At 46.7% G+C, this 14,568-nt stretch overlaps 1 protein-coding gene across 1 annotated transcript; it reads right to left on the bottom strand.

Moving 5' to 3' along the window:
• Window positions 1–553: 553 nt before the first annotated feature.
• On the bottom strand, window positions 554–13,645 carry EIF5A2 (eukaryotic translation initiation factor 5A2). Its single transcript, XM_063916229.1, has 5 exons — window positions 13,541–13,645; window positions 12,566–12,751; window positions 12,131–12,235; window positions 1,942–2,073; window positions 554–1,498 (listed from the first exon to the last, which is right to left on the bottom strand). The coding sequence occupies exons 2-5, from the start codon at window positions 12,728–12,730 to the stop codon at window positions 1,436–1,438; spliced, it is 465 nt and encodes a 154-aa protein (XP_063772299.1). The 5' UTR covers window positions 12,731–12,751; window positions 13,541–13,645; the 3' UTR covers window positions 554–1,435.
• Window positions 13,646–14,568: the final 923 nt, after the last annotated feature.

Consider the following 14,568-nt stretch of genomic DNA (forward strand, 5'->3'; position numbering starts at 1 on the left):
ACGAATGGTTCAAATCCACTGAAAACACTTCTATTTATGGTGCCACCATCAGTCCAGAAGCCAACTGGGAGAGCAAGCTGAAACCCTTTTGTGTATGTTCAAATATTAGCTGTGCACAGCAAGGATTTCATAACTAAATGCAACATTTAACAATTTTAAGCCTATACACAGCTGAAGTGAAGGAGGCATGGGGCACTCTAATTTAAAGTCCAAAAACAAACATTTTAGGTTTGTATACAGTTCTGAAGACCCCATTTACCACAAAGTGCTACTCAAAACCAGTAGTTAAATGCTACCAGTTTAAATTGGTATCTGTTTTAATGAAGAAAAAAAAATATATATATACTCTTAAATGCCTACATAGAAAGGCATGCGCATTCTGAAAATGATGGATTGAGATTAGGGAAGATGACGGCTGCTGGCAGAATTTGGAGAACAGGCTACATAACCACTCATTCAAATCCAGTTTCTATAATCCACATTTGTACTGAAAAAAAAAAAAGTTAGAATTGAAATATTTAAAAGAAATCACACTGGAAGCACCGCAAACCAATTCCTGGGAAGGTCTTTACTCTGTTTAATATTTCAAGATAAATACAATAAAAGAAAAAAAGCAACTGAACTGCATTTTTCTATTTTTATTTTTTCAGTCTGATGACAAAGGCCTCGAGTGAAAATCTGTAGCATTAACAACTCTAACCCTCATTTTGTGCCATATGTGCCTGCTATGTAAAATCACCCAAAATACCAAGTGCCTGACTAAACCATAGGCAGGCTTTGACACCCTTTTAATAAGGTTACAATATGCAAGCCAACATGTTGGCAGGAGAGGACAGAGGTAATACATTTTACTTGCACATGGCCACCAGGACTTTATTTTTTAATAAGTAAGGGGCAGGAAAAGTGTCGCATCAACTGGCATTTCTAAATCACTTACTTTAATTAAGTGGCCAAGTGATTAACTTGGCATTTAGGGTTCCAAACAGTCTAACATGCAAGAGATTTACATTTTAAACTAATTCTTGCCATTTTGTCCTACATATTAGTAAGGAATACAAGGTCCATTTTTTATCTTTACTTTGTTAAATTACCTTTTTGACTCCAAGTGTTTTCAAACTAAGCTGGATATAAACTGCCTCAGGGGCAAACAGATGTATAACACATTAACTAAAGATGATTCAGTTTAGCTGGACCCTCAATGAACACCTTTAGGAATGTGAAAGGTAACAAATTTAACAATTTTAAAAAACTGCAGTGATTTTGGAAAGTGCCAGTTAACCTGCATAACCAAATTTAGAATCCAGCAGTATTTGCAAACAAGTCAAAAAGAAATGAGGTTTTTGTGAAGGCCATAGCTTTGGTGACAATCAAAACCAAATTTAAGATCTGTGGTTTATCTTGACCTGAGCAGATAGCTCGAGCCGGCGATCCCTGTTTATTTGGTCATGGCCTTGATGGCTACCGCACATTCTTCTTGCATCGCACACAAGACGGAGACCTGTAATAGAAAGATAGTTTATAGTTGATTCCATATACAATACTAACAAACGCCACTACTGGTAAATCAATTCCATGTGTTCCATTAAAGTGACTGTGAAAGTCGCCGTGTGAGAAGATGTGTGCAAATGGATCCAACTCCTGCACTCCCTAAATTTTGGACTGTGAAAAGCCCAAAAGCATAAGGGGAAACGCCAGGCTCCAGCTAAGCAGGAGCAATTAACTATTTTGCAGCAAGTAGTCCGTTCATTCCCAAAACACATTTAAGAACTTCAGACAAAAATAAGTCACATTTGTACTGCATTAGGTTGCTAATATGGTGGAGCCAAAATAGAACAGGGTTCTATGCAATGTCATTCTTAACATAATGGAATTCAAATTTGCACCATTAGTAAACAGATGCAGGTAAGTTTACATTAAAAACTATTTTCTTAGTTTGTTTACCATTATCTCATCTCCAGCTTCATATTTAGCTTCTATTTCCTTTCCCAAGTCTCCCTCTGGCAACTTCAGATCATCACGAACTTCACCACCATCAGTCAGCAGGGACAGGTATCTATCATTAATACCGATCAGCTAAAAAAGGGGAACATTATAGATATGGAGCACATTTAAGCAAACGCGTCAATTAAACTTTGGTAGTTACATTACAACACAAGCCACATGCAGATAACAAACTGCATTTAAATTCTTCAAAGTTCTTTCAGGAGCATGACTTTAACCATTACACTTCACAAGTATGATTTTTAACCAAAGGATTAGTTACCCACTACCTATACATTCCAAAAGGAACCCTAGAAAAGCTGATGGACTGGCTCAAGCAACACAAATACAGTAGATGTGTTCCTCAACTGTAGCCATCAAGCAGGCTGAGGATGCTGGTAATCCTACATGAAACGTACAAGCAGCAGTTATGCCATTATCTCTTATGGCTACTGCAGGACTGCATAGGAAATGTGAGTACACTGTCGCAGTGCTGTTCCAGAATGGCACATAGCACCTGCCAGCAATGCAAGGTTCCCCTCACACCCCATATATGTGCAAGGGAAAACTTGCAATGTACGGGCTATCATATCTAGTGGCTATGTGCGCCGCTGTACCTAAGCAGCACATCGCCATGAGCAAAATTTCTCTAAAGGTTAGTTCAATGGCATCATGTAGGTTGACACATTAACAATATAAATGTCAGCATAACATGACAAGTTTAAAGACAGTAGCATCTTGTGCAAGTAGTTTGTATAAACAGCATCCGACAAAGATGAATCTGCTAAAATTCTGTCAAATCTAGATCATAAGTCCAACTATGTATTTTCTAAAACTAGCCAAGGCTTCAAGAGTTAAGCTAAATAGTATTAATATAGATCTAGAAAGTTTGTCTCATTTGGATTACTTAGCCTAACATACTAAGGGAAACACAGTCAAATGTTTTGTGCACCTCCTGCTGGGCATCTATAAGATTAGGTGCCCGACAGAGCAATTCCACTGTTCAAGTGCCAACATGGCTAGAAGTGCCATGTACAGCCACATAAAGCAGCTAAACTTGTCTACAGTGGTTAGGGTGCCCAAACAATGGACTTTGCACAAATTTCTCATACCTCAGGAGGCTGCAAGAAGAATGTTGGTGTCCGAACAGAGCAATAATTATACCCCTCTCAGAGACTAGCAAAAATTTCCTGGGTTATTGCACGTGAATGCGCATTAACATGAGATTTTGCCTAGTCTGAAAGGGTCCTAAAGAAAGCGTCCCAGGAATTTCATCCACCGGTATGTGTGCAGTGTGAACAGGTAAGCCGGGTCAAAGTGATCCGGTATCCGTTTTCCCAAATAGGAGGCGGCGATGCTTGGAGATGATCATAATCCAAACACCGCCTCTTGTAGCATCAGCGGTGACGTCACCAGGTCAGGCCGTGTCTGAAAGCTGTCTCAAACCAGATCACACCTGGGAAGCGACAGTCTACATATCCCGAGGGGTGTGGATCATTAGATTGACAGTGTCTAGGTTAACAATGTTTAAGTTGACCACTATAGGTAGACAGTCACTAGGTCGACAGGGTTTCTAGGTCGACATGAGGTTTTTTTTGGGGGGTGTCGTTTTCTCCGTAGTGACCGGGAACCCCAATTAGTGCACCGTGTCCCCTCACATGCCATGGTGCTTCGCTCAGTTTACCGTTACAATCGTAGTCCACGTGAATCGTGAAGTATGAAATACGATTTTACTCACCGGTAAATCTATTTCTCGTAGCCCGTAGTGGATGCTGGGGACTCTGTAAGGACCATGGGGAATAGATGGGCTCCGCAGGAGACAGGGCACTCCAAAGAAAGATTTAGTACTACCTGGTGTGCACTGGCTCCTCCCTCTATGCCCCTCCTCCAGACCTCAGTTAAGGAAACTGTGCCCGGAAGAGCTGACATTACAAGGAAAGGATTTTGGAATCCAGGGTAAGACTCATACCAGCCACACCAATCACACCGTATAACTCGTGATAAACTTACCCAGTTAACAGTATGAACAACAAACAAGCATCACTCAACTGATGCCACATAACATAACTTTAGTAAGCAATAACTATATACACGCATTGCAGAAAGTCCGCACTTGGGACAGGCGCCCAGCATCCACTACAGACTACGAGAAATAGATTTACCAGTGAGTAAAATCTTATTTTCTCTAACGTCCTAGTGGATGCTGGGGACTCCGTAAGGACCATGGGGATTATACCAAAGCTCCCAAACGGGCGGGAGAGTGCGGATGACTCTGCAGCACCGAATGGGCAAACTCAAGGTCCTCCTCAGCCAGGGTAACAAACTTGTAGAACTTTGCAAATGTGTTTGAACCCGACCAAGTAGCAGCTCGGCAAAGCTGTAATGCCGAGACCCCTCGGGCAGCCGCCCAAGAAGAGCCCACCTTTCTTGTGGAATGGGCTTTCACTGATTTTGGATGCGGCAATCCAGCCGCAGAATGAGCCTGCTGAATCGTGCCACAGATCCAGCGAGCAATAGTTTGCTTTGAAGCAGGAGCACCCAGCTTGTTGGATGCATACAGGACAAACAGCGAGTCAGTCTTCCTGACTCCAGCCGTTCTGGTCACAAATCTTCAAAGCCCGAACTATGTCAAGCAACTTGGAATCCTCCAAGTCACAAGTAGCCGCAGGCACCACAATAGGTTGGTTCAAATGAAAGGATGACACCACCTTTGGCAGAAATTGCGGACGAGTTGGCAATTCTGCCCTATCCATATGGAAAACCAGATAGGGGCTTTTACATGACAAAGCCGCCAATTCTGACACACGCCTAGCCGAAGCTAAGGCCAACAGCATGACCACTTTCCACGTGAGATACTTTAGCTCCACAGTCTTAAGTGGCTCACACCAGTGGGATTTCAGGAAACGTAACACCACGTTAAGATCCCAAGGTGCCACTGGTGGCACAAAAGGGGGCTGAATATGCAGCACTCCCTTAACAAACGTCTGAACCTCAGGCAGTGAAGCCAGTTCTTTTTGGAAGAAAATGGATAGGGCCGAAATCTGGACCTTTATGGACCCTAATTTTAGGCCCATAGTCACTCCTGACTGTAGGAAGTGCAGGAATCGACCCAGCTGGAATTCCTTTGTAGGGGCCTTCCTGGCCTCACACCAAGCAACATATTTTCGCCATATACGGTGATAATGCTTTGCCGTCACATCCTACCTAGCCTTTATCAGCATAGGAATAACTTAATCCGGAATGCCCTTTTCCGCTAGGATCCGGCGTTCAACCGCCATGCTGTTAAACGCAGCCGCGGTAAGTCTTGGAACAGACAGGGCCCTTGTTGTAACAGGTCCTGTCAGAGGCATAGGCCATGGGTCCTCTGAGCATTTCTTGCAATTCCGGGTACCAAGTCCTTCTTGGCCAATCCGGAACAATGAGTATTGTTCTCACTCCTCTTTTTCTTACAATTCTCAGCACCTTTGGTATGAGAGGAAGAGGAGGAAACACATAGACCGACTGGAACACCCACGGTGTTACTAGCGCGTCCGCAGCTATCGCCCGAGGGTCCCTTGACCTGGCGCAATACCTTTTTAGCTTTTTGTTGAGACGGGACACCATCATGTCCACCTGTGGCAGTTCCCATCGATTTGCAATCTGCGTGAAGACTTCTTGATGATGAAGTCCCCACTCTCCCAGGTGGAGGTCGTGCCTGCTGAGGAAGTCTGCTTCCCAGTTGTCCACTCCCAGAATGAACACTGCTGACAGTGCTAGTACGTGATTCTCCGCCCAACAAAGAATCCTGGTGGCTTCTGCCATTGCCACCCTGCTTCTTGTGCCGCCCTGGCGGTTTACATAGGCCACTGCAGTGAAGTTGTCTGACTGAATCAGCACTGGTTGGTTTCGAAGCAGAGGCTCCGCTTGACTCAGGGCGTTGTATATGGCCCTTAGTTCCAGGATATTGATGTGCAGACAAGTCTCCTGACTTGACCACAGCCCCTGGAAGTTCCTTCCTTGAGTGACTGCCCCCCATCCTTGGAGGCTTGCATCCGTGGTCACCAGGACCCAGTCCTGTATGCCGAACCTGCGGCCCTCGAGGAGGTGAGCACTTTGCAGCCACCACAGAAGAGACATCCTGGCTCTGGGGGCCAGGGTGATCAGCCGATGCATCTGAAGATGCGATCCAGACCACTTGTCCAACAGATCCCACTGAAAGATCCTCGCATGGAACCTGCCGAAGGGAATGGCTTCGTATGACGCCACCATCTTTCCCAGGACTCGCGTGCAGTGATGCACCGATACCTGTTTTGGTTTTAGGAGGTCCCTGACCAGAGTCACGAGCTCCTGAGCCTTCTCCTCCGGGAGAAACAGCTTTTTCTGGTTTGTGTCCAGAATCATGCCCAGAAAGGGCAGACGCGCCGTAGGAATCAGCTGCGACTTTGGAATATTCAGAATCCAGCCGTGCTGTTGCAACACTTCCTGAGTGCTACGCTGATCAGCAACCGCTCCCTGGACCTCGCCTTTATGAGGAGATCGTCCAAGTATGGGATAATTGTAACCCCTTGCTTCCGAAGGAGCACCATCAATTCCGCCATTACCTTGGTAATTATTATCGGTGCCGTGGACAGGCCAAACGGCAACGTCTGGAATTGGTAATGACAGTCCTGTACCACAAACCTGAGGTACTCCTGATGAGGTGGATAAATGGGGACATGCAAGTACGCATCCTTGATGTCCAGAGACACCATAAAATCCCCTTCCTCCAGGCCTGCAATGACCGCTATGAGCGATTCCATCTTGAATTTCTTCAGATAAAGATTCAGGGATTTTAAATTCAAAATGGGTCTGACCGAACCGTCCGGTTTCGGTACCACAAACATGGTGGAATAGTAACCCCCTCCCTGTTGAAGAAGGGGAACCATCACTACCACCTGCTGGAGATATAGCTTGTGAATTGCTGCCAACACTACCTCCCTTTCCCTGGGGGAAGCTGGCAAGGCTGATTTTAGGTAACTGAGGGGGCGTCACCTCGAATTCCAGCTTGTATCCCTGAGACAATTTGTATAGCCCAAGGATCCACCCGTGAGCGAACCCACTGGTGGCTGAAATTTCGGAGACGCGCCCCCACCGCTCCTGGCTCCGCCTATGGAGTCCCAGCGTCATGCGGTGGATTTAGTGGAAGCCGGGGAGGACTTTTGTTCCTGGGAACTAGCTGCATGGTGCAGCTTTTTTCCTCTACCCCTGCCTCTGGCAAGAAAGGATGCACCTCTTACTTTCCTGCTTTTCTGTGAACGAAAGGACTGCATTTGGTAATACGGTGCTTTCTTTGGCTGTGAGGGAATATATGGCAAGAAATTTGACTTCCCAGCCGTAGCAACTAGGTCCGAGAGACCGTCCCCAAACAATTCCTCACCCTTATAAGGCAACACCTCCATGTGTTTTTTAGAGTCGGTATCACCTGTCCATTGCAGAGTCCATAAGACCCTTCTGGCAGAAATCGACATTGCGTTTATTCTAGAGCCCAGCAGGCAAATGTCCCTCTGGGCATCCCGCATATATAGGACAGAGTCTTTGATATGTCCTAGGGTCAGTAAAATAGTCTCCCTGTCCAGGGTATCTAACTCCTCAGACAGAGTATCTGTCCATGCTGCTACAGCACTACACATCCAGGCAGCAGCAATTGCTGGCCTCAGAAGAGTACCAGAATGTGTATAAACAGACTTCAGGATACCTTTCTGCTTCCTATCCGCAGGATCCTTTAGAGCGGCCGTATCCTGTGACGGCAGGGCCACCTTCTTAGATAAGCGCGTCAACGCTTTGTCTACCCTAGGGGAGGATTCCCAGCGTAACCTATCCGTTGGCGGGAAAGGATACGCCATAAGTAATCTTTTGGAAATCAGTACTTTCCTATCAGGGGAATCCCACGCTTTTTCACATAACTCATTTAATTCATGTGAAGGGGGAAAAGTCACTTCTTGCTTTTTCTCCCCAAACATATAAACCCTCGTCAGGGACAGGGTTTTCCTCCGATATGTGCAATACATCCTTCATTGCTATAATCATGTATCGGATGGCTTTAATCATTTTAGGCTGCAACTTTGCATCATCATCACTGGAGTCAGAATCCGTGTCAACCAACTGGGATAGTGGGCGCTTTTGAGAACCTGCTGGCATCCGAGCTGTAGAATCAGACACGGGTTGAGACCCTGACTGGTTATCCAACCTTTTATGCAAGGAGCTTACGTTATCATTTAACACATTCCACATATCCATCCAATCAGGTGTCGGTGCCGTCGGCTGCGACACCACATTCACTTGTTCTACCTCCACGTAACCGTCCTCGTCAAACATGTCGACACAAACGTACCAACACACCGCACACACACAGGGAAGAGGACAGGACCCCACAAGGCCTTTTTTTTGGGGGGGGGGGGGGGGAGAAGGAGAGGGAGAGAGGGAGAGAGGGAGAGAGAGAGAGAGAGAGAGAGAGAGAGAGAGAGAGAGAGAGAGAGAGAGAGAGAGAGAGAGAGAGAGAGAGAGAGAGAGAGAGAGAGAGAGAGAGAGAGAGAATGCCAGCACACACCCCAGCGCTATATAACCCAGGGATTACACAGTAACTTAGTGTTTACCCAGTAGCTGCTGTTTATGATAGTTTGCGCCTAAATTTATGTGCCCCCTCTCTTTTTCTACCTTGATACTGCAGGGTAGAGCCTGGGGAGCTTCCGCTCAGCGGAGCGGTGAAGAGAAAATGGCGCTGGTTAGTGCTGAGGAAAAAGGCCCCGCCCCAACAGCGGCGGGCTTCTGTCCCGGGTCTGTGTAATAAAATGGCGGGGGCTTGTACATATATACAGTGCCCAGATGTATCCTAATTGCTGCCCAGGGCGCCCCCCCTCTGCGCCCTGCACCCTACAGTGACCGGAGTGTGTGGGTAGTGTGGGCGCAATGGCGCACAGCTGCAGTGCTGTGCGTTACCTCATGTGAAGACAGGAGTCTTCTGCCGCCAATTTCGATCTTCTTGCTTCTGCCGGCTTCTGACTTCTGGCTCTGCGAGGGGGACGGCGGCGCGGCTCCGGGAACGGACGACCAAGGTTAAGATCCTGTGTTCGAACCCTCTGGAGCTAATGGTGTCCAGTAGCCTAAGAAGCGCAACCTAGCCGCAGTTAGTAGGTTTGCTTCTCTCCCCTCAGTCCCACGTAGCAGAGTCTGTTGCCAGCAGAAGCTCTCTGAAAATAAAAAAACCTAACTAAAATACTTTATTAGCAAGCTCAGGAGAGCTCACTAAAAGCACCCAGCTCTGGCCGGGCACATATTCTAACTGAGGTCTGGAGGAGGGGCATAGAGGGAGGAGCCAGTGCACACCAGGTAGTACTAAATCTTTCTTTGGAGTGCCCGGTCTCCTGCAGAGCCCGTCTATTCCCCATGGTCCTTACGGAGTCCCCAGCATCCACTAGGACGTTAGAGAAAAAAGTTTTAACAAAAGAAATTAAAAACTCATGTTGACCTTTTGATCTACAAACCCTGACAACTTTCCAACCCTGTCACCCTAAACATTGTCGACCTTCAGACTGGACCCCATCCCGAGTGCGACCCAGCTGTATCAGCCTGAAAGTGGTATAAATCCATTCTGCAAGAGTTCTAAATGCTACCATTAAGTTCATAAAGGCTGTGCTAGGCTTCTCCAGCATACTACACAAGGTGGTCTACAGGACCAAATGTTTTCTCAAGGCCCTCCACACTGGTTGCTAAAACGCCTTTGAAAAGGTCCTGAAGAATTTGGCATAAATACAATATGCAGTACAGTTTTAAGAAAGCATCCTTGTATAAAATCAGAGTGAAATAGATCGAGGTATTCATTTTCTGCTATCACCGATTACACTAAACTTTTAAAGCTGCAATAATACATATACCCAGCCAGTTACATGCACCAGACCCGATAACATTCAAGAAGCAAAAAGGTGATGCTGTATTTAACATACAGCTGAGAGCAAAATATTTAAGTTACCCGACATGTCAAGATTAAGGCATCCAATATATTTGGATAACCAATTTCAATGTTAAAAGCCCAACTATCTGCAAGCTGGGACTAGTCCATCAGGCCTGATCTACAGCCATTAGCTGTCAAAACAAATTATGGACGATAAAACCAGACCCAACATTCCAATTTTACAGGGCAGCACAGTGGTTAGCACTGAGGCTGTTTGATGGCAACAAAGGCCTAATTTGCCTGAAGCCTGTATATTCCTTGTCAGCACAAGTTTCCTCTGGGTACTCTACGCTGAAAGAAAACAATGGCCCAAATTCAATACATACGCTGGGCATAAAGTCAGAAAATGCCTCAGACATTTTACCTTACAAATATACACCCAACCGATCTCAGGGGTGGTCTTCAGGTTGCCAACTGTCAGGATCCCGGCGCACAGTATACCGGCGCCGGAATCCCGCCAGCCGGCAGTTTTTCTCCCTCGTGGGGGTCCACAACCCCCCTGGAGGAATACTGTGCCCGCAGTGAGCCTGCAAGGGGCTCATTTGTGCTCGCCACACTGTTGGTACGTCGGCGGTCGGGCTTCTGGTGCCGGTATGCTGGTCGTCGGCATACCATACCACACCCGATCTCAGTGTATGACCATATGATCAGTGTTCCTCTCCTGGGTAGGTTTCCTCCACGGTGAAGGAACAGGATTAATGTTGGTTAGCCGCGCAAACGCTGCCTGATGCGCTGACTTGTAACTTTAGATTACTGCATCAGACATGCTAGACGATTAGGCATGTATAATCGATATTTTTGGCTCAGTCACACACTTACTGTACAATTATATTGGCGATCCACCCAAATCAAGCACCCAGATCACTGTACAGTGAATGCACAGAATTAGTTGTTCCTGGCTATATAGTTGCTAGATTTAAATTAGAAATTCATTTTAAAGGCATAACCAGGTGGTTTTGGCCATACTAGTTTCAGCTTTAAATATAGCAGCAGTATCACCAGAATCTCACCTGACCAGCAAAGCAGTGTGTGGCCATGAGGTAGAGTCGAGGTTGTAAGCTCCAGTGGGGCATGGAGTGAGGTAAATTAAATTCTCTGAAGTGATACTTCATGTGTTTGACTCAAAACAGACATGACAGCACATCTTAACCAACTAAATGGCCAGCTATTGGCAACAGACATCTTAAACCAGATAGACAAAAATGTTTCTTTGTGCTTATGTTCCCTCACTTGAATGCAATGTTGTTCTGGGATAGTCACTGAGAATTCATCTTTTGGAAGCAGCTTTTATGACATTTGTGAAATAAGAGCAAATTCTGGCGGTTAATATACTGGTGGCATTAGACTGTCTCATTGGTAGATTATCTACTTTTAAAAGTTATTTTGCGTTCACATTTATAGGCTTGGTGATATCATGCAATTGCTCACACTTCATTACTGCTTTAAAACGCCTTCACTCGCTCCAACTTTCTCTAACACAAACATTTCTAGTTTATGAACAACTGGGATTGTTTACTGCACATATAAAAGCAAATAAGCATTTTGCACAACATACTAAGTTTTAATGTCAAGCTTACGTGAACCCTACAGCATGCAGCTCTTCATCCACTGAACAATTAGGGGGTGATTCAATCGCCCTCCCCCACCCCTCAGCTGACATTAGTGGGGACCAGTAGTTGCTCCATACTGGCGTAAGTGCCCTTGGGGGTGGGGCATAGATATTTCTTCTTGCTACCTCCTGAGGCGGTGAGAAGGAATATGCAAGTAGTCTGGTTTAGGCAACCCCCCCCCCCCCCCCAATTACCCCTTATAGGCCCTACACACTGGCCGATACCACTGAAAGATATGAACGAGATATTCATATCTTTCAGTGTGTATGTACCAACGATGTGCAGCCTCGTGCTCGTTCATCCTTGGTACCGACTCGTTTAAACATGCAAGCCAATATGGAATGGACAATCTCGTCCATATTAGCATGTTCCGCTATGGAGCCAGGTCCCGGGGGGAGTGAAGAAACTTCAAACCCCTGCCCCCTCCCAGGTCACCCGTCAGCCACCTCAGCGGCACGATGTGTGTAGGGCCCTTTAGGAGTTCAACACTCAGCCATACAAAGTTAAACGGCATTTTAAGTTAGCAATTTTAGGCTAGTCTTAAATATCATGTAGTTTGTTTCCACAAGATTACCTGGTAATCATTTCTTTTGATATTAGGGACATCCATGTTGTGGGTGGAGGGACAGATATCTTCATACTTCTTACCAGTGAAGATGTCAATACCAACTAGGTGAACCTGAATTAAAAACAAACAAAGTTAAGTGCTACAGTAATATGGATTAAAATTGCATTAACTTCACAACAAGATACAATGTAGATCACACAATGGCCCAAATGTATTAAGCTTTAACAAGAGAAAGCTGAGATGGATAAAAAGTAATAAATGACCAACCAGCCCCTGTCCGTTTTTTAAACACAACCTGTGACATGTCAGGTAGGAAGCTGATTGACTGGTACTTAATCACTCTTTATCCATCTCCACCTTATCTCTTGTTAAATCTTAATACATTTGGGCCAATATAACATAACTTGGCATTATTAACAGAGATGCACTCCGTGCTGTTACCTTAGCATGACCATGCTTGCCAGTCTTGGAAGTTGACATTTCAACGATCTTACAGGGACGCGATTTCAGGACCACAAAGCCGTTCTTGCGCAATGCAGAGCACTGCATGGGGAAAGTAGTGGAAGCCCCGGCATCTCCAGTGGTGAAATCGACCTCATCTGCCATATTGGTGGGTGTCTGCGAGTACTGCACAACATATTTGAGAGTTAGTAACAGTGGACACACTCAGTACAGGACACATGCAGCAGGCGTGCCAGGGACTGAGCCCGCACATATTTCGTGCAGGTAGTTAAGTAGCAGCCAGGTTTCCTATAGGAAGGGAAGTTGGGTTCAGCAGCATCAGGGTGCGGGAAGCTGGCATGGGACGGGGCAGGGATGACAGCGAGCAGGCGGCGCCGGGCATAACGGGGCGGCTGCATATAGAGGAGACACGGGAGCGGCCCTGACACTGCACACGTGAGGAAACGGAAGCCGCGCTGCCGGTATAGTAGCACGGCCCGCACAGCAGCCGGCATCGCCCACTGGCAGCAGCGGCATGGCACCCCTCCCCCCAGCTGGATGACTCTGCGATCCCCACCGTCCCGGCCTGACATGGCGGACACCCGCCGCGCACACATCCCCCGGAGACACGGCGGCCAGCGGCCCAGGAGCCAGCGTACTGGGGTACCAAAGACATGCTGCGGCCCTGCTCACTGCTCCCCCCGCAGGCCGCATGGAAGCCCCACTCTCTCCGCGATGCCCGGGGGTCGGCATGGCGCGCTGCAGCCAGATGGAGGCGCAGAGTCCCCGCCCGTGCCGGCCTCACCCTCTCCCGCTATCGCGGACCCCCGCACGCTGCCCGCCTCTCCCTCCGGCGCCTTCCCCAGGCCGGTCGCCCCGGCAGCAGCAGATGTGTGACAGATCGCTACACACAGGACCGGCCGCACGGGGAACCTTCCGCCGGGGACGCCAGGCGCCATGCTATCCCGTCCTTACCTTCCAACAAAAAAAGGAACGTCACTGCGCAAACGCGCCCAATTTCACTGCGGCAGCCCGGGAGAGGAGGGGCCAACGGAGGCTCCACCCACACCAGCCCCTCTGCTTCCGCTTTTACGGCGGGCGGAGCCAGGCCTTCCCATGGACATGCTTCGATAGGGGGGCGGGTATTCAGCATGAAGATCCGGCGCGGAGTGACACGTGTGAGGCAAGAAGGTGGCTGCCTAGTCCTCCTCCTCAGGTGATTCGTCAGCGCTGTGTGCTGTAGTCTGTCACCCCGTCCGTTCCAATACTATCTCAGGTAGTTGCTGCTGCTAGTGCTGCAGCTCCCTCACGATGTGTAAGAAGAACCAGGCCGCCGTTCTGGATCTCTAATCCCGGGAGTAACAGAGAAGCACACCGTATAGATGGCAACATATGTTAGCGTTTCTTTTTTTTTTTTAGATTTCCGGACACGCTTGGCTGCTAAACTGGCGATCAAAGTACATCATGTTGTTTGCTATAACGTGCTACAGTACTCTTGATATTAAGACTTTGGTAATAAGCAGAACAGTAGTAATGCTGGTGTACAGAGTGATTAGCAAATGTGAGAATAATGAGCTATAGGTAATTTTTGCACTTGTATTGCATGTGGATTGGGTGGAATACAGCAAACTAAGAAACACCTTGCGCTTATTAATAGAGATTACACTGGTGTGGGTGAATAAAAAAGGACCAATGATTATAATTATACTTATTTATTTTAGTAAAAGAGTAAAGGTATACACCAATAGACACATAATCTTCAGAGATCTTCAAGGTAAAATATCATAGTGCAAGAATACACAATCTAAAACTAGTTGTAGACTAGGTACTGCCTGAAAGTGGGTCAATTAGATTTTATCTGCACAATACAAATAAAAAAAGCTGTAAAAAAACTTTATAGAAAACACAGCACTAAATTAAAAGTACAAAACCAGGTAGTGGACATACAAAAAAAACAAAACAATAAAAGTTGAAAGATACAGTACTTGTTACTTAGACGGGCA

The sequence above is a fragment of the Pseudophryne corroboree genome, chromosome 4 (assembly GCF_028390025.1).
Source record: "Pseudophryne corroboree isolate aPseCor3 chromosome 4, aPseCor3.hap2, whole genome shotgun sequence".
Classification (NCBI taxonomy): domain Eukaryota; kingdom Metazoa; phylum Chordata; class Amphibia; order Anura; family Myobatrachidae; genus Pseudophryne; species Pseudophryne corroboree.

Excerpts from the sequence above, each read along its gene's own strand:
- EIF5A2 (XM_063916229.1), bottom strand. The coding sequence starts at position 12,730 with ATGGCAGATGAGGTCGATTTCACCACTGGAGATGCCGGGGCTTCCACT. Across the intron at positions 2,074-12,130 it reads TCAAAAGAAATGATTACCAG|CTGATCGGTATTAATGATAG; the intron begins GTAATCTTGTGG and ends CCCCTTTTTTAG. Across the intron at positions 1,499-1,941 it reads AAGCTGGAGATGAGATAATG|GTCTCCGTCTTGTGTGCGAT; the intron begins GTAAACAAACTA and ends TTTCTATTACAG.